This window comes from Microtus oregoni, unplaced genomic scaffold (assembly GCF_018167655.1).
Source record: "Microtus oregoni isolate MIOR12 unplaced genomic scaffold, Mior012 000000F_ref0000247, whole genome shotgun sequence".
NCBI lineage: Eukaryota > Metazoa > Chordata > Mammalia > Rodentia > Cricetidae > Microtus > Microtus oregoni.
This window is the reverse complement of record NW_024543059.1, coordinates 3,238,832-3,265,837: the sequence shown is the minus strand read 5'-3', so window position 1 is coordinate 3,265,837 and position 27,006 is coordinate 3,238,832. Positions and strand designations below refer to the sequence as shown.

Here is a 27,006-nt window from a genome sequence, read left to right as displayed (position 1 = left end):
TCACCCGTGTGTGTAGCCTACCTCGCCTGGAACTATAAGCTGGGAAGACAGCAGTGGATTAATCCCAATCTATAGCATTTCCTGTGTTCAAGAAAGAAGCCTAGACAAAATGTCTCCACCCTTCTATGGAATAAACAGGATGAAAAAGGCCCAGTTCCTCTGTAAACACAGGGTAAATATAGCCCTCGTCCCTGAAATGGACGTGTTAGGCTCAGTTGATTTAATGTCCCCTTCTTGAGAAAGAGCCCAGAGCATCAAGCTGATGACAGTCCCCAGCGTTTGCCTTGTGGGTGATCGTCTGGAATCTGCTGACTGTGTCCACCTTCAGTCTGAGCCTGCTGCCTTCCCTCCTTTGCTCATCGTGAAGGCACTGGAGCTAGGAGCCAGTGTGCACGGAAACTCCAGTGGGCAACCCTCTGGAGACGCACTGGGACATTGGAACAGGGTCTCGCCAGGCTCTCAAGCGCTGCCTGATGTGTTTGTTCAGCCCTGTGTGCTCTCTGTTGACCTTCCTGGAAAGGACACATTGAAACTATATCTCGCTTTAAGAACACTTCAGACAGAAACAGTCTACCAGGCTCAGGCTACTGTTTAGGTCAGTGTCTTTATGGCACCCCTGCTCTCTGTACCGTAGGTACCAGCCATGCCACTGTCCTGCCTGATGCAGTGATGGGCCGGGCACTTTGCATGTGTGGCCTTACCAGTGGTGACCCAGTGAGGAGGAGCAGATTCCCAGATTCTTGTGTTTTCCCTGCTGACATAGCTAATCAGTTAGGGGTGTGCATTGCTGAGTAACCCATGGCCACAATAAAATACCTTCATTCATGTTACACAGGGGAGGAGCCCAAGGCTCATGGAGGTGCGTTTGTTAATGTAGGTACACCGTGCAGGAACTGACCATGGAGACCAGGGCTATTCCTCCTTTCCTCACCTCTCCTTATCTTCTTCCTGCTATTCTCCCTTCTCCTCCTCACCTCCTTCCCTTCCGCTTCCTCCTGTGCCCCATGAACACCCAAAGTCCACAAGGTATTTGATGTCACTTCCCCTCCCCCCATGACCTTCAGTGACACCCCTGCTGTGCTCTGTCTGTGCTGTAGGCCCTGCAAGAGGAAATCACCATTGCAGGCTGCAAGATGAGGCTGAGCTACCTGAGCAGCCGCACGCCTGGCTACAAGTCTGTCCTGAGGATCAGCCTCACACACCCCACCATCCCCTTCAACCTTATGAAGGTCCACCTCATGGTGGCAGTTGAGGGCCGCCTCTTCCGGAAGTGGTTTGCTGCAGCCCCTGACCTGTCCTATTACTTCATCTGGGACAAGACAGATGTCTACAACCAGAAGGTGTTTGGGCTGTCAGAGGCCTTCGGTAAGCCTCCCCTAAGTATCTGCGACACGGGTTCCACACGTCAGCAGAGACAGAGCAGAACCAGAGTGGCTGCCTTCGTGGATGTTTCTTTCTTCCCTCCTTCTTCTTTTCAGGTCAAAACCACCTAAGGCTTAATGAGGTCTTAGCAGTAAGACCTCAGTGGCCATCTATAACCTAGATGAACATTGGAAGACCCGGGTGTGCAAAACCCAAGCATGAAAAGTAGTTAGAATCAGAACGGTCCTCAGGAAGCACTCCGGTGCTGTGTGTCGGGCTAAAGTACACTGTGTGCCAGAAAAGTAAAATATGTTGTCTGGTCACCCCGCGGTCGTCCTACCGAAATCTAAAATGAAAATAAAAGCGCTAAGGTTGGGCCGCTGCCATGTTTTCGGTTATAAGAGCTAAAGTCAAAGCTTGGTTTTCGGCCTCATGGTTGTTTTGACTGGTTGAGACAGGGCCCCCCTCCGTCACCCTGAGTGACCTCAGATTTTCTGTGTTGCACAGTCCGGCCTTGCACTCATGTGATTCCTGATTCAGCTTCCTGATTCAGCATGGCCTGGTGCTAGGATCGTAGGTGGGCCGACACCATGCCCAGCTGGCCTCATGATTTTGTCTCCCAGCAGAGAGGTCACCTCTGGTAACTGTTTTTACTACCGTCTTTAGGGATGAAACCAAAGTTGGCTGCCTCACCAGGATCTTGTGCCTGGCAGGATGACCGCCCTTCCTGCCTTCTGGGTTAGAGCAGGCTCCCAGGAGCTTCAGCGATGGGCAGTCAGTAGTCATGATGCCCAACAAGATGTCTGAGGAGCAATAGCCCAGCAAATTCCTTCACCTTGATCCCAATCCTCTTTCACGTGTCTTCAGATAGCAATAGCGGTTAGGAACCTGGAAGTTGTGCTGAGAAAAGGAAGGAGGGAGGGACGGGAGAAGGAGTGGCAGGAAGTGGAGGAAGGCAGGAAGAAAACAAGAGGACCTCTGGAACTCGTGTTTTATGGTTGTGCTGTGACACATGGTAGTGTCACAACAAATCCTCACAGCCACGTCCTTTCGGGGATGCTGAGGTGACATCCCAAGGATGCGAAGATAGACGGAAGAAAGCTAGATTCATTCGGCTCTGCGTTAAGATTTGCATCCCTACCCTGTATGCCAGGGCTCGCCAGGAGCAGAAATGCCACACCTCACTGTTCACAGGCCCTTCTGTCATCTACAAAAGTAAAAACCAGGCCCTGTAGCCTTCTCCACTAAGATGAGCAGATTTAGAGCCCACTAGGTAGTTTCAAAAGGTCCATGCCATGAGATTCCAGTGTGGGGACTCATTTGCTGAGACCATCATGGCCAGAGGCTTGGGGACATCTTCTCACCCACTCCCTTGTTGCTGCAGGTGGGGCGCCGTCTCCCAGGGCAGCTGTGAACAGCCTTCAGAGGCCGACCAGCAGTTCATTCCTATCTCAGTCACATGTTTAGATGTTGGGAGCTGGACAATAGTGCCCTCTCAGAGGAGCTACTCAGAGGAGATGGTTTTCCTGTCTCCACTGATGCTCTCCCAAGGCCGCTGCCTGGGCCTCCACAGAAGCCAAGCTTAGGGACCTAGTGATTTTTTTAAATCACAGATGACCGAAAACAATCAGCCTTATCCACTGAGTACATCCCTTTAAGCGTTTCCTATGACATCTGTGGTCTTCATCCACCATGATGTCCAGGGGCTGAGTAATATCCCTGGCCTGGGCGTGATTAGAGTCTCACCTGATGAAACACTGTGTTAGCTTCAATATCCACTGCCACAAATGAGAACGCACTGACGAGTTAATGGGGTACTTTCCTTATTAAACATGACTTCCGGGCTGAGAAGATGGCGCCCACAGTAAAAACACTTGGAATGTAACCATGGTAACTAAAGTTTGGATCCTCAAAATGCATGTAAAAGCCAAGTGGTCTCCACACGCGTGTATACATGCCTACACATGCATATACACTCACACACGTATGAACAGCACCACAGCGCATACAAAATATTTTAAAGGAATGTTTCCCCAGAATCAGTTCACTTGGGTCCTTTGAAGGCATGTGGCTCATTTAACTCTTCTTAAAACTGTGTGATTGTTCTTCTTTAAAAATTGGTTTTAAGGGCCAGCATCATTGTGTTGGTAATCCCACATGGTTCTATTGCCCAAGTCAAAGCATGATCCTTCTCGTTCCTCTTCCATGAAAGACAATCAGAGGCCTTGCCTGTCGGCCTGAGGGTCAGGGCGGAGGCTCTGCTCACTCGTGTCCTTTCCTCTTGTGTCCCTGCAGTTTCCGTGGGTTACGAATATGAATCCTGCCCAGATCTGATCCTGTGGGAGAAAAGGACTGCAGTGTTACAGGGCTATGAGATCGATGCCTCCAAGCTGGGGGGCTGGAGCCTGGATAAGCACCATGCCCTGAACATCCAGAGCGGTGAGTGGAACCATGGGAGTCCTTAAGCTGAGGTGGCACCTTCTCTGCTAGACCACGGAGCCTAAAACAAGGCATACAGTGAATAACGTGGGCGCCAAGGTGAGCCTGCAGAAGGTTGTTAGCAATGCCAGCAAGGCATGGGAGAAACACTTCGTTGCCATCAAAGCAGCAACAGAGGGAGGAGCCCTGGGCAGCATCCCAGAGGATCTAGGACTAGCCCAGAGTGTCACGGAGTATATCCTCCAAGAGGGCAGGGCAGGAGTCAAGGCACTGAGTTCAGAGCAAGAGGACTTGCAGAGAAAGGCCATTGTAATGTGAGCCAATGTATTCATGTTGTGTTGGATTCTGTGGTAAACCCTGGGGATGCAGAAATGACAGAGACATAATCTCTACACTTGAAACGAGATTGGTGGAAAGAGAAAAGCAAGCCTGTGTACCTGCAAAACTGCGGTACACAGATGTGGATGGAGCCTGAGAGATGCATTAGTCATAATGGTCAAGAGCTGCATTCTGGGGCTGAAGAGATAGCTCTCAGTTAAGAAAGTGTTGGTCTTGCAAGCACGGGGACCTGAGTTCCATCCCCAGAACCCAAGTAAAAAATGCCAGAAGAAGGCTGGGCACTGGAAAGATGGCTCAGCCATTAGGGGCACATGCTTTTGTAGAGAGCCTGGGTTTAATTCTCAGTGCCCACACAATGGCTCACAGCCACCTGTAACTTCAGTTCCGGGGAACCCAATGCCCTCTTCTGGCCTCTTCAGGCACCAGGCACACATGTGATACACATACATACGTGTAGGCTAAACACTCATATACAGAAAGTCTATCTTTTAAAATGCCAGGCATGATAGGATATGCTTGCCATTCAAATACTAGAGAGGAGGAGATGGGCTCACTGGGGATCCCTCACCTGCCTGGTCTACTTGGCAAGTTCCAGGACATGAGAGTCCCTGCACCAAAATTACCAGGAGGGTAGCACCTGAGGAAGGGTGACAGAATTTGTCCTGTGGTCTCCAAGTGCAACTGCATACACCTGCACACATCTAAACATGTACTCATGCATGTGCATGCACACACGCACACTCACACACACACACACACACACACACACAGAGAGAGAGAGAGAGAGAGAGAGAGAGAGAGAGAGAGAGAGAGATTCTGGGCCTGCCCACTTCTTGTCCGTGGGGCCTTGGCTAAATTACTGGTCTGTTCCGTCCATCACGGCAATGGTAACAGTACAGCCTCATAGGCCTAAGGTGAGAATCTGGTAGGTAAACCGTGGAGCCTCTCAGCTTCCCCTGGGTTTCACTATGGTAAGACAAGCCTGGACTTTGCAGAAGTCACAATAACATCGACCAACCGAAGGAAGAGGGACCCAGTCCCTGGCCCCTCACTGACGCTGGCCTCCTTTCCTCATCCCAGGCATCCTACACAAAGGGAACGGAGAGAACCAGTTCGTGTCCCAGCAGCCACCGGTCATTGGCAGTGTCATGGGCAATGGGCGCAGGAGGAGCATCTCCTGCCCCAGCTGCAATGGGCTTGCTGACGGCAACAAGCTCTTGGCCCCCGTGGCCCTTGCCTGTGGCTCTGACGGGAGTCTCTATGTGGGAGACTTCAATTACATCCGCAGGATCTTCCCTTCTGGAAATGTCACCAACATCCTGGAGATGAGGTATGGAAGGGGATTCCTTCCCTGGGATTCCTAGCAGTGTCCCTTGCCATCATGAGGCCCAACAGCCTTCCCTGTGGGGACCAGAGAAGGAGGCCATGACAGAGCCACACCTATGGGCTATGAGGGCTTTTCCCTTCCCAGCTCCATCAGGCACTGCCTCCCGTGCTCTGAGATAAAGATACAGTGAGTTGTCCTTCACATCTAGATGACATGGAAGGCTGCTGACAGCCGAAAGTTAGTCCCCTTGAAGCCACTGTACCCTCTTTCTGCGCTTACCTGATAGAATGGGCTACAAGAGTCTTCTTCTAAGGACCAAGGACACACAGCAAGCAAATGTCAGCACATTTGGTCCCAGTCCCTTAGTGTTCCTCAGAAGAGGTTAGCTCTGTCCAACCAGGGCTGAGGTGAAATGAGGCCGGGGCTGATGCAGGCTGGGCCTGTCTGCTCCTTAGGGGAAGCAGAGCCCCCAGACTCTCAGCCCTGACCACGAGTGATGGAACGCTGAGACCCTACATCCAGCTGGAGACAGCTTGACTTTGCGTTTTTCCGAAGTCCCTATGATACCTTTCTGTCGGCTTAGCAGCTACACAGGAGTCTGCTAATATTTTAATTACCATCTGTGGCCCCATGGCCCTCCACAGTCAGTGCCCTACTGGCCACCCAGGCCACAGCCTGCAGGGACTTCTGGCTCCGCTGCCTCAGCTTGGGCCTGGCCGAGATATGCAGGTTTAAACTAAGTCTCTGTTGTTCTGTTTACCAACAAGGACTTGTAGGTCAGATGTGGGGGTGAAAGCCTGCTAGATCAGAGGGACTGGGAAGCAACCAGCTGGCCTTCCTTTTGGGCCAGAGACCCAGGAAGAGAAGAACCTCTCCGCTCACCCCAAACCAAAAAGAAGGTCAAAACTCCATGGCCCCGCCCTACTCTTTCCTATGTATCTCTCTATCCGTATTCCTGGTTCCTCCAGATTCTCTATGGGTAATTCCAGTCAACTAGTTGCTGTCTCTAAACTAAGGTTGACTTTATTTAATTAACACAAATGCAAACTCAGGGTTCACAGCGTGATCAAATATCCCACAACATCCATAAACCAGGTCTCTTTGGAACCAAAGCCCTGCTCCAGGGTGGGCTCTACCGTTAGAGAGAAGCCACGCTTCTTAGACAGGGGAGTCCCACTCTCAATTCCAAAAGAAATTGCAGGAAGTTTGTTTCTTACAGCTATTTTGGGGCAAAAAAAAAAAAATCCACCTCTATCCTGGTTTGGAACCACATGACCAAGGCATGCTTGGGATGGAAATGCGTCCTCCAAAGAGTACGGACGGGCAGATAGCATCCCACTGGTCACCAGTGCAGGAGCTCTGGAAAGTACGAACTATCATTACCCTTTGCCAGTTAACGAAAAGCAGACACGGGGGATTTAAAGTGTGTATCCATCTAAAATGGTACACCCAAGCCTAGTAGACCACTACTCAGCCCTGCCCCACTGAAGAGTGCTCAGCTGGCACAGTGTGAAGTGTTCCGTCTTATAAAGCTCTTCTCTGCCGAATGAATCTCATTCCGCAGCTCACATGTAAAAGGAGGCCTCCCGTTTTCATATCCTCCAAACAGGATCACCTGTTTTCCCTTCCCCCCTCCCACCACTGTTGAGGATCACGTGAGACTGCAAGAGGGGAAAGAAGGAATAAGTGAGCTTAGGAAAGGAAACTCAGTATGGGGTTATCCAAGCATCTTCCTCCCATCTTTTCCTGATGGCCCCTTTTCTCTGGTTCACCCCCTACCTGACTGAACTCATTCTCCAACCCCATGCCATATTCTGAGTAGGCTCGCCAAGTTTCTAAAGCTTCCATAGGAAAACACACCTTACAGACCTGGAGCAGCAAGCCTGTGTATCTCTGGGTGTATGTCTGTCCAGGGAAGAGACCCCACTGCCCCTATGTGCTCTGAGCCCCTGCTAAGGCAGCAACACTGTAACCGGCCTATGTTCTTCCCAAAGCCAGCAGTAGGGTGCAGGTGGAGCTGGGGCCCTTCTGAGCTGTGTAGCTGTTTGTAAGCGATCTCACTGACAGAGTATCCAATATAAAATGTATCAGTGTCATGGCTAAGTCTTTATTTATTACCGTGTTGTACAGTAGCGTTGCTGTCAAGTTTTCAGCCGCTAATAATGCGTCTAACCCTGCTGCTAACACCTCCTTCTCTCTTCTATTCCCTGCTCTCCTGTCTTCTGTCAGAAATAAAGATTTCAGACATAGGTAAGCCAACCAGTGGAGAATTTCCCGCCTCTCCCCTGTCTTGCTGTTGCATGCTGTATGGTAAGCCCTGCTTGTCAATCCCAGATGGCTCAAGGGCAAAGGAGCCCTGTGTGATTAGAAGCTGATAGGGGATAATCGGTTGCAACCACAACACCCCACTGATTGTGGTGGGGTAGGAGGACGAAGATCTGAACTCCTTTGACCTGTGGCAAAGTGAGGTCCCCGTAGTCTGTGGATGTGACAGACTGGAGTAACAGGGAAGAACTTGAGAGCCACAGCCTGATGAGTCCTTAGAATAGCATATCCTCTATTGAGTTCAATGACCGTGGTGGGAAGTACCAAGACCATCTTATGGGGGGGGGGGGGTAGACTATGAAAACAGACAGATTCTAGACTGCAGAATCAGAGCACTGGCAATGCCAGCAACCCCTTCCAGAGGCTCTTCCAGGCAGAACATCACAGTCCTCGCACAGAACTGTGTCCGTGTGTAGATTTGATTGCTGACCATGGGCAGACAGAGCTATGTTTTACACAGCCTCAGGGGAGACTCTCAGGTGTCTACATAAGACTCTGATGGTGCATAGGATGGTCCTAGGTTGGGATAAAAGAAGGCTCTTTGGGGAATGATGAGACAAAGCCTGAAGTACCAGTCATTATTAAATTTACCTCTCTATATAACTATATGTGAGTAGGAATGGATGTGCATATATTATTTTAAGTAATAATTCATATGTATAGATTATTTACTACATAGCAGAGAGTTAGACAATGCACATGGATATCATCTTATATCTGAGCCACCCTGTGAGGTCGACATCTGTGATTATAGCCAGTTTACCGGCAAGGTTAGTGACGTTTCCCAGTAATATGACCCTGAAGTAATTGCTTTATCTCATTATTTTTATCTTATGGTTATTAAAAATTATTCTAGGGAAAAAAAAGGATCTCTTCAAATTAGTCAGCATTTTCAGGCCCAGAAAGAAGTTCCAGAAATTACTATGGAAAAATGTTACTAGTGATCTTAATAACTGTTACAGTCTCTATACACTGGCTTTGTAATTAGCCTACCAGAATTTACCATAATTAAGATAATCATGATGATAAGATGTCGCCGTCTTTCCCCGTAAAGGAAATTAGTCCTTTGACAACCAAGGACACATATAAGAAGATAAATTCAGCAGAAATCAGGGCCAAAAGTAAAAGCTAAGAACAACAACCATGGTCAAACCTTAAACTCTTGAGTCATGGCAGCCAGAGTAACCGTGGAAGCATAGCTCTTTCCTGCTTCACACTGTCAGCAGTGGGAAACGTGCCCTTCCCTGTGCAAAAGTAGCCTGTGTTCACACTGAAGCCAATGCCCAGTGAGCTTCGAATGGATGACACTGAACTGCTCATAGGTCTGTCCTCTCAGTTTCTATATTGCAGAGGTACTCTTCATGTGTATCTTAAGTTAAAACCCGGCATTTAGCATTGAACCATTCAGTCCATGGTGACACCTCTGGAGACATGCCTGCAGTACTGGCAGACTCAGCTGAGAAGCCTTGTGCTATGTGGCATTCGCTGATCAGCCAGCCTCTCTGGTTTCTGTTCACATCACCTATCAGTTAGAAAAGTTGTGATTGTCTCTGTGTGTGGGTGTATCCCACACACATATAGGTATGGGCGTGCATACTTCTGACGTTCAGTGGCTTTTTTATGAATATGCATTGGTATTTTGCCTATATGTATGTCTGTGCAAGGGTGTGGAATCCCAGAGTTACAGACAGCTGTGAGCTGCCATGTGGATGCTGTGAACTGCACCTGGGTCCTCTAGGAAAGCAGAAAGTGTTCTTAACTGCTGAGCCGTCTCTCCAGCTCCTTCAGTGATCTTTTGATATAACCATGATACGGGGTCAAAAACAGGGCCTGTCTTCTTTCTACCCATTGTTTTCTCAGGTGAGAAAAATCTCTCTCCATAGTGAACCACAGTGGAACCAGAGTGGAAAGGGGGCTGGCCCATTGCCAGCCACTTTCCTAAGATAATAAATCTGGGTTTCAACTGTGATTTTTTTTTTGGACTGGTATCTCACTATTAGCAAATCCCTTCTTCTCTCTGAGCCTCGGTGTCCCCTGTAGCTCGATTAATAAAAACCCAGAGACAGAAAATGGGGTTTAACCTGACAGTCAGAAAAGCAAAACAGCCAGCCACTTGCTCTTACCTCTACCTCAGTCTGAAATGGCGATCCCGCCTCTAGGAATCTCAGAATGAGACTGTATCTGAGGGCTGTCTCCTCCCGTTTTATATTCCTCTCTAGGGCTGGGCTTGAAGGTGTGCACCACTACTGCCCAGTTTCTATGCCAAACTAGTGTGGCTACTGGGATTAAAGGTGTGTGCCACCACTGCCTGGTCTGTAAGACTGGTCAGTGCAGCTGTTTTACTCTCTGAACGTCAGGCAAGCTTCATTTATTAAAATACAAATGAAACATCACTCTGGTTTTCTCTACTGGATATTGGATAGATTAAAGAAGTTTTAGAAGTTTATCTCCTTCATTGCTGCTTCTGTTTCTCCCATAGCAGCATTTGACTCCGAGGGAACCTTGGCCCGTGTGTGTTTGTACTGCCAGGATAGCCTTTTCTCTGTCTTTTAGCATCATGCCCCCTGCTGTCGTGGGCATTCCCAGTAGCCATAGCCCCCTCAGCATCTGTGCTGTGGATCTGTTCAGGAAATAAGCATCCTTATCTCTTCCATGGTTTCTTCCCCAGAGTCAGGAGAACTGTCGGAAGTCTGTTCTTAGAAGTACGCATAAATATAATCTCCCTCAAACCAAGCTACACATAGAGTACTAACACAGAGGAGCCCCTGTCATGGAAAATAGATCGACAGGACAGCTTTATGTCAAGAAGATGTCGCTTCTCTATTGTGTACCAACACAAATATTCTAGAGACTTCTCAGAGTTACCAGATTTTCTTAAAAGCTGCCATTTGGGGCTGGGGACATAACTTAGAAAGTAGAGCACTTGATTAGTATTTCTTGAATTCCTGTGTTTGATCCCTAGCCTCACAGAAACTAGCATGGCGATCTAGGCCTCTAATCCCAGCCCTTGGGAGACAGAAGAAGGACCAGAAGTTTAAGACCGTTCTTGGCTACATAGTGGGTTCTAGGTCCCCCGAAATATATGACCCCGTCTCAAAGACAAAAACAAACAGCCACAATTTATTAACCATCTCAGTTTTTATCATAATGGACACTATATGGGGGGGTTATATTCTTCATATACTTCCAATAGTCCTTGGAAGTGGATTGATCACCCCCATCTCTCAGATACAAACATGCAGTCTACCCAAGCAAACGTCAGAATCATAGGACTTGAAATCAGTACCTATCCCAGAATAATTCAAGATAGTGGTGGCAGTGGCTTTTATGTATGTATTTTTGCCTGTTTATGTCTGTATAACAAAGGATTTTGGAGGTTAGAGAGAGCTCTAGATACAATAGGACTGCAGTTACAGATGGCTGGGAGCCACCATGTGGGTGCTGGGAACTGAACTCAGGTCCTCTGGAAGATCAGCCTTAACTGCTGAATCATTTTTCCAGTCCCAAGGTTTTATTGAGGAGACAGACAGACAGCTCAGCAGAGGAGAGCCTGTAAAAGCGCTACAGACACTAGAAGCAAGGTCTGCACTAACTGTAGTGGAAACATGAGGCTGCGGTGTGCTATCACAGAGAAGTGGGGAGTCCAGGAACGGAGCACAGGTGGTGGGGTGAGCTTTCGAGGATTGGATGGCTCGCAGCAGCCACACGAGGAAGGAGAAAGCACAGATTGTGGAGCCGGATAGGTAAAGATGGAAATTCACTCCACAGTTTGAGGTCCTGGTCCAGGACTTCATGTCTGTCCATCTCAGCGTTCTGAAATGTAAGAAGACAGTCCCTACATAAAGCGATAGTTATGGGGGCTGGAGTGAGGCCACGTGTGTTAAGTGCGGGCACAGAGGCTAGAACAGATCCTTATTCTTCCATGTCAGACACATCCCAATCCGTGTGAGTTGGGGACCCTCCCCCAACCTCCTCCGTTATGGATGACCCTGGGTAGTGCCGCAGAGATCAGGACACAGGGGATGCAGAGTAGGAGACACAACTGCATCCTTTATTGCCAAGCCAGTGTTCTTTTATAATACTCAAATCACAATCCAAGCTAGGTTCTCATAATGCTTGAAATAGTCACAGAAACTAACAACTTTGTTACAAATTATTTCAAGAGCTTTGTGCCCTAGTTAATCTAAACAAGAAGCCTGTTTATTATGGGAATAACTTTTGCCGTTATATAACGTGTAAAAACACTTTATCAGAAAACAAAGCACAACCTAATCCTACCCTTTGACCTACAGTGCACATCTGTGTACTCAAGGACCGACTCTTGGCAGGGCATTCTACTGATAGGAGAGGTTTGCCTCCTCCTTACTTGGCCTGCCAATCAGCAAGAATACCACCTCAAGCCACCCCTGCGCCGAGTATGTGATCAGCTCCCCAGCTCTGTTCCACAGGCTGCCGGGGCTGCAGTCTCAGGGAAGGCCCGGTGGGAGCCACAGACACGGTGCAGGTACCAGTGCTGGCTGGCATGAGGAAGAAATGTGAGGCTAGGGAGGTAGTTCATTTGAGAGAGTGCTCACACAAAGCCCTGGGTTTTATCCCCATCACCAAATACAGCCAGTTTGGTGGTACACAGCTATAATCCTAGCATTTGGGAGGCAGGGCAGGACAATCCCGAGTTTAGGGATAGCCTCAGCTACATGGCGAATTTGATGCTGAGTTAAGGGATATCTTTATTTATATGATGAGTTTGATGTTTAGCCTGGGATAAATGAGCCCCTGCCTCAAAACAAACAACCATCGTGTGTGTGTGTGTGTGTGTGTGTGTGTGTGTGTGTGTGTGTATTCATGCATGTATATATGCATGCATATATGTATGTATGTATGTATGTATGTCTCTAAAGGCCAGTATGTGGGCAGAGCAGAGACCTGACCATTGGACAGCTGAAGGAGACACAACATTTCATTGACTTCGCCAGTTAAACCTTCACCTTCTCCATCCAGAGCAAGCATTTTCTTCTATGCTGACCACAAGATAAGCATAAATAATGCAACCATAGCTTTTAAAGACTCTGGAATAATGCTGCCAAGGCCGCCTTCTCCCGGAATTCACCCATTTGAGAAGCTCCACACAGATGACACTTCTCCAGGACTGCAGGGCCATGTGAGCTGGAAACTCAAGGGGCTAATCTAAGTGGACAGGGCCTCCACCAGCCTCCCTCGGGGTCCTCTTCCTGCCAAGGTAGATAGTAGCCGTTTATCAAGAGTGATGCACACAGAAATGAAATAGTCCCCCTGCCTCCTGGCTGTCACAGGGAAGCTGGGAGCCCAGGATGCTCCAGCGTGACAAAGCAGGATCTAAGGTCACTGCGTTTTTATTAAGCCAGGATCAGGGTTGTCTGGGAAGATTAATTCTGTGCCACCTTCTAAGTCCCAGGGGGACGTCTCAAGATAAACAGGATGTCTGGGCTATTTCACCAACCCCACGGGAAGTAAAAGGAAAGCTAAGTGATTTCAATGCAAACCCCACCTAAAGAAGCCGCGCATGGCCATGTCGTCTACTGAGGACAAGCTGCTGTGGGGGGCTGGGAAGCTGCGTGTCGAGCACTGGGCCTGCAGAAGAGAATTTCCCCTTTGAGCACGGTTGGGTAGAATGGAAGACGTATAAATAGTCATGGCCTCGTGTTTCGTGAGTTGTTAACTAGCATGAACCCTAGGGCACACGAGAAAACGACCAGGGAAGTTTGCCAGGAAAGGTCCCTGAGTGGGCGCCTGGAGAGTAAGTGGCAAAGGGGCACAGGGAGGAAGAGTGGATGCAGGCAGGGTCAGACACACTGAGGGGCCTGCTGTGGGTGTTCCTAGGACGGGAAGTCTGTGAGAGAAGCCTGAGGCGCATCAGGTTTGGAGACCCGGGCTTCCTCTGATACATGGGAGGAGAGTCATACACGGTGAGACATGGTAATGACCTGGTGGGATGTGGGTCAACTAAAGAAGACCTGGGCAGGAAGAGGATGCTGCCCTCATTCACAGAGAGACAATGGGAGAGTAGTAGGGGCTGGAGAGGAAATGCCACCCAGAACAGCATGTCTTATTAGTGGAACTCGGGAAGAAAGCGGTAAGAGAGCCCGCTTGTAAAATGAAAAGTTTTCCCAAAGGACCTGGGATTAATCTCTCTGCTTGATAAATGTACAATATTGAGATGTAGTTTGGGGGACCAGTGAGTAGTTAAACTACACAAAAGAGCTGAAAGCTGACGTCACAGTGCACTCCCCGTGGCAAGCCCAGAACCCATGCACACTAGGCTTGAAGGAAGCTGTAATCAGGGCTACTGAGCAGCAGGATCTAGGCCTGTGGGAGAAGCCTATGTCATCTCCTGTGTGCTGTGTGTCACTGCACATTTGACACACGTGGTTTCATAAGCATGTTCCCAGTTTATAAGCAAGCACTAACCCTCCCCTCTTCTAGCTGAAGGAAGCAGGAGGTCCAAGGGCCGCATGACACACCCAAGTTTCAGGGCCCACCTCGAAATGGAGACTGAGCTGGCTTCATACCCTGAACACTTTTCCCAGCCTCTGGCTAGGATGCCGCATCCCTTTTGTGTCTGCATGGTCTGGCTTTCCTGTTACCAGAGTCCAGTTTTTGTGACTTTCTTCCAGAAACAGGACCCCATCAGCACCACGCCTGCTCTGTTTCTTTCTCCTGAAGTTCCCTGCAGATTAGAAACTGATCCTGCATCCCATGTATGGCTGACTGCAGTGGAGAGACACCTGGGCTCCCGATTAAGTCTATCATGGGGAGCAACAGAAAATGGGGTGGACACTGGCAGGAGGCAGGTCTAGTCAGCATCTTACCTGTTGGTCCCAAGATGGAACTGGAAACCGCTTGTAAAAATCTTAGAGAGAAGCCAGGCAGTGGTGGCGCATGTCTTTAATCCCAGCACTCGGGAGGTAGAGGCAGGTGGATCTCTGTGAGTTCAAGGCCAGCCTGGTCTACAAGAGCTAGTTCCAGGACAGGCTCCAAAGCTACAGAGAAAGCCTGTCTCTAAAAACAAAAAAACAAACAAATAAAAAAATCTTGAGAGAAAGACTTGTTTTAAACTCCTGGGTTGTTGTTTAAAGCCATGTGCCTGCATGTTCCTATCTTGAATTAGCCATCTCCTGTGAAAAACTTCATTGATAATCTTTTTAAGGAAACATGCTAGGACTAGAGGGATGGCTCAGTTATTAAGAATACCTGCTGCGCTTCCAGAGGATTGGGTTCAATTTCCAGCTCCCACATGGCAGCTCACAGCAGTCTGTGATTCGCATTCCAGGGGATCTGATGCCCTCTTCTGGCTTCTGAGGGCACTGCACACACAGGTTGACATACATCCACATAGGCAAAACACAAATACACATAAAAGAAGAAAAGAAAGCATGAGCTCAGCGTTTGATTGAGGCATTAGCCATCAAGAGGCCTGCTGGGGTTTTTTGGTATATGTATGTATGCATGCACGGTGTGAGGGCACATGTATGTGCAGGTAGGCATCAGATATGTGTACATGCATGTAGAAAGCAAAGGACAAGCTTGGGTGGTTCCCGGGCACCATAGAACCTTCTCTTTGTTGTCAGTCTCTCAGTGGCCTGGAGCTCACCAAGGAGTGCAGGCTAGCTGGCCACTGAGCCCAGGAGTTGCCTGTCCCTGCCTCCTAAACACTGTGATTACTAGGACATGCTCCCACCGCTGGATTATTGTTTTCTAACATGGGTTCTGGGTACTGAACTCAAGTCCTGGCACTTGCCAGGCAAGCACTTTACCAACTGAGCGGTGTCCCCAGGCCAGGCAAGTGATTTTGCATTTGTAACTGAATGGGGTGGGGGTGGGGGGGGGATCGTTAGGCAGAGCTCTCAGGTGACAAGCAATAAAGACAACATCCCCATAAGAGCATCTTTCCTAGAATCAAATTGGTTGGGGGTTCATGTCGTAGATCCGCCATCCGAGTACTAAGCAGGCCCAACCCTTCTTAGTTTCTGAGGTCAAATGAGGTCTGGCACGCTCAGGGTGGTACGGCCATTTCTAGCTAATGATGGAGAGAAGAAAAGCGCTCACCCTAGCCCTGCCTTCTCTTGCAGCCACAGCCCAGCACACAAATACTACCTGGCTACAGACCCCATGAGCGGGGCCGTCTTCCTGTCTGACACCAACAGCCGGCGGGTCTTCAGGATCAAGTCCACCACAGTGGTGAAGGACCTGGTCAAGAACTCCGAGGTGGTGGCGGGGACTGGGGACCAGTGTCTCCCCTTTGATGACACTCGCTGCGGAGATGGCGGGAAAGCCACAGAAGCCACGCTCACTAATCCCAGGGGTAAGGCCTCACATTTAAAACCATACCATCTGTTTGGTGTTGAATATATATATATATGTGTGTGTGTGTGTGTGTATATATACATATATATGTATATATATACACACATATATATATACATATATATACATATACATATATTCAGTCAAATATATTATATAATATTAATGTCACAATTATAATATATATTTGACTGAATATATATATATGTGTGTGTATATAGATATACTAGGACATGTTCCCACTGCTGGATTATTGTTTTCTAACATGGGTTCTGGGTACTGTAATATATAATGTTACAATTATATATTATATAATATACATGTATAAATAGATTATATGATATTTATTATGTATATAATAGGCAATCATCAACAAGAGGCCTCGGAGACAGAGAGTGCACAGGGGAACTGTGGTAATTCCACCTGCCGGAATCCACCCCGGTTAACAATGCCTGTCTGTGCTCGTCTTTTTTTCTGAATGTCTGTGCACACTAGTCAGTGCAGTCAAAGAAGAAGAAACCACATCAAGCACACTATCCAGTAGGCTGCTTTTGTCTAAACGACACAACGTGACTTCTCCAGGACAGTAAGCAGCCTCCTGGCTACTCATTTTTCGCAGCCGCGTTGGGTTCTTACACACCGATGCCCCATCCCTTGCAGGCTTTCTCAGTTACTGCCACACGAAGGCACTGTCCTGTGCCTTCCTTGCATGGACGTAGACTCAGTCTCTAATTCTCCAGTTTTCAATGATTTAACAAGTGCGCAGAGCTTTGTGGGACACCGCAAAGCTCACTGGAGCAGAATAAATGAATCTTGGATGGGAAGTACTCTGATAGGAGCAAGGAGACACAGGCCCTGAGATGTAAGAAGGAAGGGCTATGTTTGGGGCTCTAAGCTGAGAGACCTGTATGCCTGGAGACTCAGGAGGCCTGACAGGAGAGACACCATCATTGCCAGCGAGCGTCCTCCAGAAGAGCTTTTAAGATGTTGCAAACAAGATAGCCAGAAACTTCCAGCCTCTAGACCCTCAGGCCCACTCAGGAAAATGAGGGTAATAATACCCTCTGTGCCTACCTCCTAAGACTGTTCCGGGGTCAAAGTTGATACATTTCACATGCCCCCTGTAAAACTGTTAGAAATGGTTACATTGTTAAGGAGCACCAGGTTTCAAGGTCTGGTTTCAAATCAAAGCAGTAGACTTCAGAAAACTCGAGTATGCAAATTCAGGCTTTGCCGTCCAGTAACACACGTCCAGTAACTGTGTGATGTCGGGGGAGTTGTTGAACCTCTCTGAACCTCATTTGTCTCCTTATTACAAGGTCATAATCCAACTTAAATGTCAGGAATATAAATGTCTACTAGGGACAGCTGGGTGCACAGGAAACATAACAGCAGAGGAGATCCCCATTACTGCCATTATAGTGTGTTATGTAATCACGCAGATGCGCCGGGATAGCATCATGACAGGTTGTCTCCCTAACTAATGGAATAGTCAGGTGACAACTGCAGGGGAAGTATTGTGTCATCAACGGTTAAATTCCCTCTTAGTTGAGACTTCTTAGTAAGGAGTAAGCAGCAGAGAACAGGCCCAGGTTTGCACAAGATTCTTCTCTGATACTAGACGGCTCTCAGCAGAGTCTTCTACCCTTTCCAACCTCAGTTTCCCGGTTTGTAAATAAGCAGGAAAGTTCCATCTTTCCAAATCTTACCCTGTCAGATGCAGCACCCTAGTCTCTCAGAATTGAAACGGTTTCTTGCCGAGAGGTTTTTCTCCTCTCCTGGCGTTTCTCCGTTGTTCTGAACGCCTGCAGTCCCCTCCCTCACCCACCCAGATGGAGTGGTGGCACCATTGCCCGAAAGCCTGTAATTAGGCCAGATAGGAGTGACAGGGATGCAGCAATCCGCAGTCACATCGCAACAGGGAGGAGGAAAGATGTCCGTCTATTTAGCACAACAAAAGGAGAAAAATATGAAGTAATTAATCAGGGGACAGATCACTTCTATTAGCCTGTGCGGCTGACTTCGTAAACAAGAAACCCAATTGTTCGTGGAGCGCTCATCAGTCCTGGCAGAGGGAAGGGAGAGACGGGGCATAGCCAGGCAGACAAGCAGACTCATGCCCCGCTGCCGAAGGAAGGAAATTAATTGCCATTCCAGGCAGGACCACAGCAAAGGCTTCCAGCCCTGAAGCTGTCTGCACATGGGTGTCGAGTCCTCTTCCAGCCTCCCAGACCTTTACAGAGGGATGGGATGAGCATTCTGGCCGTCACTCAGATACCCCTGGAGGCCTTAACCCATCCTGCCGGCCTGGAAGAGACACAAGGACCTGAGAGCCCACCTAGGCCCTGGAAGCACACAGTATTGGCTGCTGGTTCCCGGTCACAATGGTCACTGATGAATATTGGGAACTAGCAATTCCAAGTCAGTTGTGCCTCCAACTGTGTGTGTGTGTGTGTGTGTGTGTGTGTGTGTGTGTGTGTGTGAAGAGGAACACAGGGATGGCTCACCAGGGCCGTGGGGCTTGGGTTCCGATACTAGAAGGTCTTCACTTTACCAACTGAGGTCTCTCCTTGGTCTCCAGTCAGAAGCTGTCATCCCATACAGCCACGAGGAGACCCAAGAGTCAGGAGGGAAATCACAAAATCAGGAGCCTCAGAGCTCACCCTGCCCTCTCCCAAGGCCTCCTCTAACCCCTCCTCACATTGGCTGGCCAAAAGAAAACAGAGCCAATCACCCTTTATGTCACCACTGCCCTCCTGGGTCTGTCATTTCCCACGGTACTGCATGTGGTTCTGACCCAGACCTGTGCCTCCATTTCAAAACCCATCTCCCCTCACTGTCTACATGGGTGGCAGATGCCGCCCAGGAACTTTGGATGCACACATGAGCCATTGTCCCTGCCATCTCCTGAGTGGTGTTGCCAGATGTGAGGCCAAGTAGAAGCTCTCCAGGTGACTATGAAATGAATCCCTGGCCAGAAGGAGCCAACTCCTGAGTGACCTTCTGACGGTTTTGTACCATCGTTACCATCACCCAGGGTGTCCTTCGGGAACGCAAACCTCATGTGAGATCTCAAGCAGCCTGCTGGGGTGCCACAGGCTCCTTAGAAGTTCTCAGGCAGGCCTGAGGCAGAAATGCGGGCTGCAAACAGCCCTTTGATCTAACAAGTAAGAAAACAGATGCCAGGCGCTCCAGTGACTTGGTCACAGAGACCTGGGAAGGGTGGTCAGGTGAAAGGGAGGGTGCTGAGTGACAGCCTGGACACACACACACACGAGATCCATGACTGTGTTTGCAGGACTTCAGAAAGAGGTTCCTTTAAATAATTTCCAGGGAGGCTGGCAAAGGTCTTCCTTGACGTTTCTGTTAGTAGCCAAGTGAAAGAAGAAACCTCTCTTGTGGCAGCAAAGCGGGAAGCCAGAACCTGAGGTCTGGGACACTAGATTTTAATCCCTCGCTCATGGGACACTCAAAGCCTTGACACCGTCACTGCACCCTGTTCATCTGTGGAGGGGGCTGGAGGGGCCGGGGATGTAGCTCAGTTGATAGAGAGCTTGCCTCAAGCACACAGAGCCCTAGGTTCAAGCCCCAGCCCTGCATAACACTGGTCATGCTATATAATCCCAGCAGTCTTGGAAGGTAGAGACAGGAGTTCCAAAGTTCCATCTTCTCTATATCTGGAACTCAAGACCAACCTGGGCTATAGGACGTCCTGTCTGAAAGAAATAATAACAATTTTAGATTCTTTTTCTTAAAATTTAAAAGTAAACAAACCTAAGTGATAAACGACATGGTAAATAACAAAAGGGAGCTGAAGGGACTGGGGTGTAGCTCAGTGCTCTGGTGCTGACCTCCGTGTACGAGACCCTTGCAGAGGGACAGAGAGCTGGATGGGAGAAGATGCCAGATCCCAAAGCTGTCTACTGCACGGCTCCTTCTCATCTCCAGTGCTGACCCCTGCCTGGCCTTCTCCACCCTAGGAATTACAGTGGACAAGTTTGGGCTCATTTACTTCGTGGATGGCACAATGATCCGACGTGTCGATCAGAACGGGATCATCTCCACCTTGCTGGGCTCCAATGACCTCACCTCCGCCAGGCCCCTCAGCTGCGACTCTGTCATGGATATTTCTCAGGTGAGAAGACTTTGTGTGCTGGGACCCTGTGTGCTGTGTGTCTTTCCTATCATCTGTCACCAGATGACAACTCCTCTTGCCTTTAAATGGGTCTTACTTGGTTCAGGGCCTGTGCTGAGTTCCCAGAGTTCAAAGACAAGGAAGAAACTACACCAGCCTAACTGCCCTGAGAGTTCACCATTAGGTCTAACAAGTATGTGGCTGGATTCGGTACTCAGAGGACAGTGATAGAATCCTTCCAGGGCCAGCGGACCAGGGTGGACCTAAACTCATAGCCCTGAACCTCCTCTTTGACACCATGTACAGACAGACACCTGTTTATTTTCTGGACCATAAGCTGCACGAGGACAGGAATTCAGCCTGCCGTCTCCTCTACTTAACCAAGGTGCCTGGTATACCGTCAGAGCCCAGCCCGTATTTGTGGGACAGCTGGCTAAACCCTAGCTGTACCACTCAACAGGTCCCTAGCTACCCCAAGCTCTGGTGCGTGTATGAGTTTGTGAGATCTTTTGAACCTCATTTCTCCTAACCATATACCGAAGTGATTGACATCAGCACAGCATGGGATCAACAATGCTCATCACTTGAGATGTAATGATTGGAAAGTATCGTAGCATCCACTTTCAGTAAAGAGGGGGTGTGGGTACCAGGTTTGGACCAGGGATTTGCAGGATGACAAAAAAAAAAAAAAAAAAAAAAAAAAAAAAACAGAGATGGTATATGCAAAGATGTTACCAGGCCTCGTGTGGTCAAAGGACACTGGAAATCTGGGGATGCAGCTCAGTTGATAGAATATTGCTTGCTTGGCATTCACAAGGCCCCAAGTTCAATCCCTAGGTCCATGTAAGTTAGATATGGTGGCACACTCCTGTAATCCCACTTCTGAGACATAAGGTTGGAGAACCAAAGTTCAAACTCATTTTTAGCTTACATTCAAAGTCAGCCTGAGATACATGAGACCCTCAAAAACATTGGAGGATTGAATGCCAAAGCAGAGGGCACTTTGGAGGGAGCTGAGATAGGAAGAATGGCCTATAGCCACTGAGAGAAGAACCTCATACTATAGGGATTTGGGCCTCAGAAGGTAGACATCAGGAATCCCAATGGTGACTGGTTATCCAGTATATCCTCTGATGATTTGGCAAGGGCCAGGTTCTTTACTGCCAGGCCCTGGATCAGAGCTTGGCTTGAGTTCAATTGGTGAGCAACCATCCTGCTAACATTATCGGAGCCTAGGGAATATAAAGAAGCTGATGGTGGCCTCTCCCAGCCTGGCTTGCCGTGCCTTCCTCTGTTATTAACACCCATCTCTGAACACCTTCTCCAAGCCCCGTGACCACACCATTGGCAGTCCCAGCACCCACATCCCCTCCCAGCCCAATGCTGGTGCAGTGTCCGTGTGCCAGCTTCCACGATGATGCCTTCCAGAGAAGAATCTGTTCCCTGCCACTGTCTTTGCAATTTGGCAGGCTTCGCCCTGCTGGCTTGAGAGTTTCTCTCTCCAGTCTGTGAGCAAGCTAGAATTACCCAGAAGGAAGCCGCCAAAACCTAAGGATGTGCAGACAAGTATTTTCGCCTCTCTAAATGGGCCCTCAACCAGCCAGCACAGGGTGCCCAAACATTTTCAATCCACACACCGGAAGGTTGTTTAGATTTAGATACAGGCACTGCCCGGCACTCACACCAAAAGCTCTGGAAGGCAGCTGGCATGTTGAAGGGGAGAAAAACAGAAAAGCCACATCCTGAGAAATCACGGAGTAAAATCTCTACTCCTGGTCCTTGCTGCCTTTGTCTGAATGTAGGAACTGGATTTTTTTTTCTTAACACGGGCATCTGTTTTTACACACACATATGGGAGGCGGCATTTGTTTTCAGGGACCCCTCTAGTGACAACACCCAGCTCGCTGGCTTTCCTGTGGGGACCAAGAAGGAGAGCCACAGAAACCATGACCAAAGCCTACAGAGCAGATAGGCATGGAATGTGGGAGGAGACACGCTGCGGGAGGGCATGCGGTAGACAAGCAGACACCACAGGCCTGGAGGCTGATTCTCAGCTACCCAGGTAGAATCACCACCGCTCCATACGGTAGAGCCAAAATGAGAACTTACCATGTGCCGGGTACTCACTCTGCTGGAAATGAGCTGAGTACAGCTTCTCTTTTCTCCTTTATTTGTCACCATCATCCCTGGGATAGAATGAGGGAAACTGAGGCTGAGCGAAAGGAAATGCCTTTATAAACAGAGCCCTGCCCTGGGTTTCATCAAGGATGGGGAATGAATCTTTCTAAAGAGATCGTGAACATAATTGCCTAGCACAGGGCCACCAGCTGGTAATAGGATGTAAATATTCCACGAAACTCTATAAAGAACTTCCCTCTCTATGTTCTCATTCGCCACAGCTCCTCTGGATAATGTTGATTGCTCTGATATGGGAAAAGAAGTTCGGGGTCTCAGAAACTTGAGTGAGGTGACCTGACCCATTAGTGACTGTGGAGGGGAACAGGAAGTGAGGTGCCCTGCGCCATCCCTCCTTCCCTGCGCACCGTTTGTAGACATTCACTGAGTTATTCCTGTGACAACACATTTGCATACGCTCATCGCTCTGTGGCAAAGCAGTGGCCTCGAGACATCTTGATGGAGATGCAGAGTGCCCAGGACAGCTGGGAAAGGGAGCTCCCTCCACCCCAGGTCCCTTGAACATAGGCTCCTGAGGGCCGCAGGAGCTCTGAGGTTCAGGCCTAACATTTTGGTGATGGGGATTGAAGCTGTGGCGGCATTATCATTAGCCAGAGGAGAGAGGGGAACACATGGGGTCTGGTCCAGTCCGTCAGAGCCCAGAGCAGCTGAGAGCAGGGATCCCCTTTCCCAGGCACACGGTCACATAAACACAGAAAATGCTAAACTGCTCTGCTTGCCTGTTCCTTTCTTCTGTCCCCCGCCCCGCCTCTACTCCTCCCCCCCCCACCCATCTTTTCATCATAACGACAGGCAGAAAGGTCTCTGCAAGGAAGTCCCCAAGGTGCCACAGGACCAGAGGGCATAAAATATTTAGCGGCCAGTGTTGACAAGGAATGGGTTTTAGGAAATTGAAAAGTCTCCTGTCACTTTAAAGCAAACTGTGTGTTCTTGATGTAGCTGAAAGCTGGCAGGACCATGCCCCAGAGAGCACTGGATGGGAGGCGGGGGCAATTGCTCTGCGGGGTCTGTAGCTCTCCTGCTCTGCAGACAGGGGCTGGGGCCAGTGAGGAGCAAGAGACTTTTTGACCCATCCTGAGAAGGACTCTAAGCTAAGGGGACAGAGAGAGGCAAACTCACAAACTGGTTTAGAGGTTTTATTGTTGTTTGCTTGGTTGTTTTTTTGGTTTTTATTTTGGTATTGTTGTTTTACATTTGCCGACAACCACATAGACACTGTAGCAACTTTTTTAAAAAAAAAATTAAAGTAAAAAGAATACTGGCATCATCCTTGATCCCAGAATGGTTAATATGTTGGTATGTTTCCTTTGAGCTTTATACCTCCTCTTTGTCTGTAAAGTAACTTCTGCATTTCCCCTAGCTGGTTTCCGTCTATTCCTGTAGCTCTGTAGTCTGCTCTTTCTATTTAGCAGGTAAGCAAACACTTCCCCCACTTCATGCCATAGCCACCTAGAGAGAGCAGTACCGCTCACCCTGTGGGTTGTGACCCCTTCGAGGTCACACATCAAATATCCTGCATGTCAGATATCCAAATTTCAATTCGTAACAGTAGCAACATGAAGTTATGAAGTAGCAACAAAGTAATTCTATGGTTGAGGGGTGAACGCAGCATAAAGAACTACAAGGGAGGGTTGCAGCACTAGGAAGGCTGAGAACCATTGACCTACAGCATCATGGGAAAAGATTATTCACAGGTTTCTAAATTACAAGCCAAGTAAATGTGCTATCATTATTTAGCTAGTTCTTGTTTTTTGGGCACCTGAGTTGGTTCTGTTTGGTTTGGGGTTTTTGTTGTTTTGTTTTGTTGCCATTATTAAAATGGCCATGATTTAAGCAAAAAAGAAAAGAAAAGAAAAGTTGGGTGGTGGTGGCACACTCCTAGGGAGGTAGAGACAGGCGGAGCTCTGTGAGTTCGAGACCAGCTTGATCTATAAGAGATAGTTCGAGGACAGGCTCCAAAGCTACACAGAGAAACCCTGTCTTAAAAAAGAAAAAAAAAGAAGAAAAAGAAACCACTATAAACACTACTAGCATGCAAGAGAAAATTCCTAGAAGAGAGACTTTCTAATTACATTATTCACATTGTTTGAATAAGCCCCGAATCAGAACATTGATTGTCAAGGGCTTGCAGGAAGCCCAGGAATTTCAAAATGATGGGTCTTCAGGTAGAGCTGGAAAGCCAGCTGCAAGAAGCACAGGTCAATATTTCCAGAATTCGTGCAGCGTGGCTGGGCCTCTTGGGGACATTATTGGCCAAGGGCTTCCCTTGGCCAGCCCTTCCCAGTGTGATACATGCAACAGTCCTTGGAGTAAAACTGCTCACCCCAAACCCTGATGGCTGCAGTCACCTAGGCACCCACTCGAGGCTCCAGCCTGGGGGGGGGGGGGTGGAGAGAGAGAGAGAGAGAGAGAGAGAGAGAGAGAGAGAGACTGACTCAATGTGAGTCTCCAGGCTCTGAGCCTATGTCCCACTACAAGTCTCATTAATCCCTTCTATATGACCTGCTCTCTGAAGTCCTAGAGACACCCCCTCCCCCATGTCAATCAGTCTTTGCTGAGCTCCAGTGTGAACTCGGTCCTCAGGGATTGGTTCAGATTCAGTAGGTGTGGGCAAGCTTGTCATTCTGCGTTTCTGACCAGCTGCAAGGGGGTGCCAACCAGCACTGCTGGTCTGATTATTTCCCTTTAAGAGAAGAACCCAGATATGGTTCCCAGCTCAAGAAATAATCACCTAGGAAGTCACTTTTAAACAACCCCAGTGCGCAGGCCAGCTACACCAAGGACCCGACTGATCTGACTGCTCAGAACATTTCCTACAATCTTGGTCGATAGCACAAATAGGGGGCCAAAATTGAAAACCACTAGTCTAGAATCCTGTGTCAGATGGGCATGGATGTTCTGGCTTTACATCCCCCAAGCCTAACTTTGTGTTAGTCACCTTCATGCGTGAGCCATGTCAGCATCTCATGGAGATCTTTTGAAACCCCCCAAGCAACTCCCATGTCAGCCTCCAGACTCCCATCCTCTTCTCCCTCCTGCATCCATTATCCATCATACGAGTCCGAGCACTTACTGTGTGTCAGGAGGTACAGTGGTCACCCCTATTCTCCCAATATGAATTTTGAAGCTAAGAAAAGCAAAGTAACCTGCCAAAGGTCATGAGTGGATGGGTCTAGGTTCAGAACTAAGCCTGTCCGACTCCAGAGTCTACATCTCGAGGCTGTGGGCCCCTTCTTCTGTTTCTGCCCTGCTGGATCAAACTGAATATAAACACCCTTGGGACACAGTCGTGGGTTATTGGGAGTTTGGGGGTGATGATTAGTGAGCGTCCTGGCGTCATTTGAGTGTCCATGTCTTCATTGTCAGGTTCGCCTGGAGTGGCCCACGGACTTAGCCATCAACCCAATGGACAACTCCCTCTACGTCCTTGACAACAACGTGGTCCTGCAAATCTCCGAAAACCACCAGGTGCGCATTGTCGCCGGGAGGCCCATGCACTGCCAGGTCCCTGGCATCGACCACTTCCTGCTGAGCAAGGTGGCCATCCACGCCACCCTGGAGTCAGCCACGGCTTTAGCTGTCTCGCACAACGGGGTCCTGTACATCGCCGAGACAGATGAGAAAAAGATCAACCGCATCAGGCAGGTCACCACGAGCGGTGAGATCTCCTTGGTCGCCGGTGCCCCCAGCGGCTGCGACTGTAAAAACGATGCCAACTGTGATTGCTTCTCTGGCGATGATGGCTACGCCAAGGATGCCAAGCTGAACACCCCCTCTTCCTTGGCTGTGTGTGCTGACGGGGAGCTCTACGTGGCTGACCTTGGAAACATCCGGATCCGATTCATCCGGAAGAACAAGCCTTTCCTCAACACCCAGAACATGTACGAGCTGTCCTCCCCCATCGACCAGGAGCTGTACCTCTTTGACACCAGCGGTAAACATCTGTACACCCAGAGCCTGCCAACGGGAGACTACCTGTACAACTTCACCTACACAGGGGACGGTGACATCACACACATCACCGACAACAACGGCAACATGGTGAACGTCCGCCGGGATTCTACCGGAATGCCCCTCTGGCTGGTAGTCCCAGATGGCCAGGTCTACTGGGTGACCATGGGCACCAACAGTGCACTCAGAAGCGTCACCACGCAAGGACACGAGCTGGCTATGATGACGTACCATGGCAACTCCGGCCTCTTGGCGACCAAGAGCAATGAAAACGGGTGGACTACGTTTTACGAGTAAGTATCAAGATGGGGCTGTGTTCTATGGGATGCACTGTAAGAGTGAAGATGAATGATTTGGGGGAATGTACTTTTTATGGATTTCCTTTTAATTCAGATTGGGACTGAAGACCCTTACTGGTGATGGTTTGTTCTGCATGGTCGTGCTCTGAGTAATTTATCCTAAAAGGGAAATGGTAGATTATGCACGGTCATGTTCTGAATGATTTATCCTAAAAGGGAAATGGTTTGGACTCATAGACATGGCCTTCAATCCCAGCTCTACCATGGCCTTAATCTCACTAGGTGTCACTTTC

General features: G+C 48.9%; 1 protein-coding gene across 8 annotated transcripts in view; it reads left to right on the top strand.

Annotated features, from left to right (window-relative positions):
- LOC121459150 (teneurin-4) overlaps nucleotides 1-27,006 on the top strand; it is a 667,715-nt gene that overhangs the window by 610,865 nt on the left and 29,844 nt on the right. For all 8 annotated transcript variants that reach the window (XM_041669301.1, XM_041669124.1, XM_041669214.1 and 5 more), the window contains 7 exons: nucleotides 1,098-1,365; nucleotides 3,658-3,801; nucleotides 5,221-5,470; nucleotides 7,697-7,717; nucleotides 15,898-16,130; nucleotides 20,113-20,267; nucleotides 25,830-26,707. In XM_041669301.1, coding sequence (XP_041525235.1) covers nucleotides 1,098-1,365; nucleotides 3,658-3,801; nucleotides 5,221-5,470; nucleotides 7,697-7,717; nucleotides 15,898-16,130; nucleotides 20,113-20,267; nucleotides 25,830-26,707 — 1,949 coding nt within the window. The remainder of the gene's footprint in view (nucleotides 1-1,097; nucleotides 1,366-3,657; nucleotides 3,802-5,220; nucleotides 5,471-7,696; nucleotides 7,718-15,897; nucleotides 16,131-20,112; nucleotides 20,268-25,829; nucleotides 26,708-27,006) is intronic.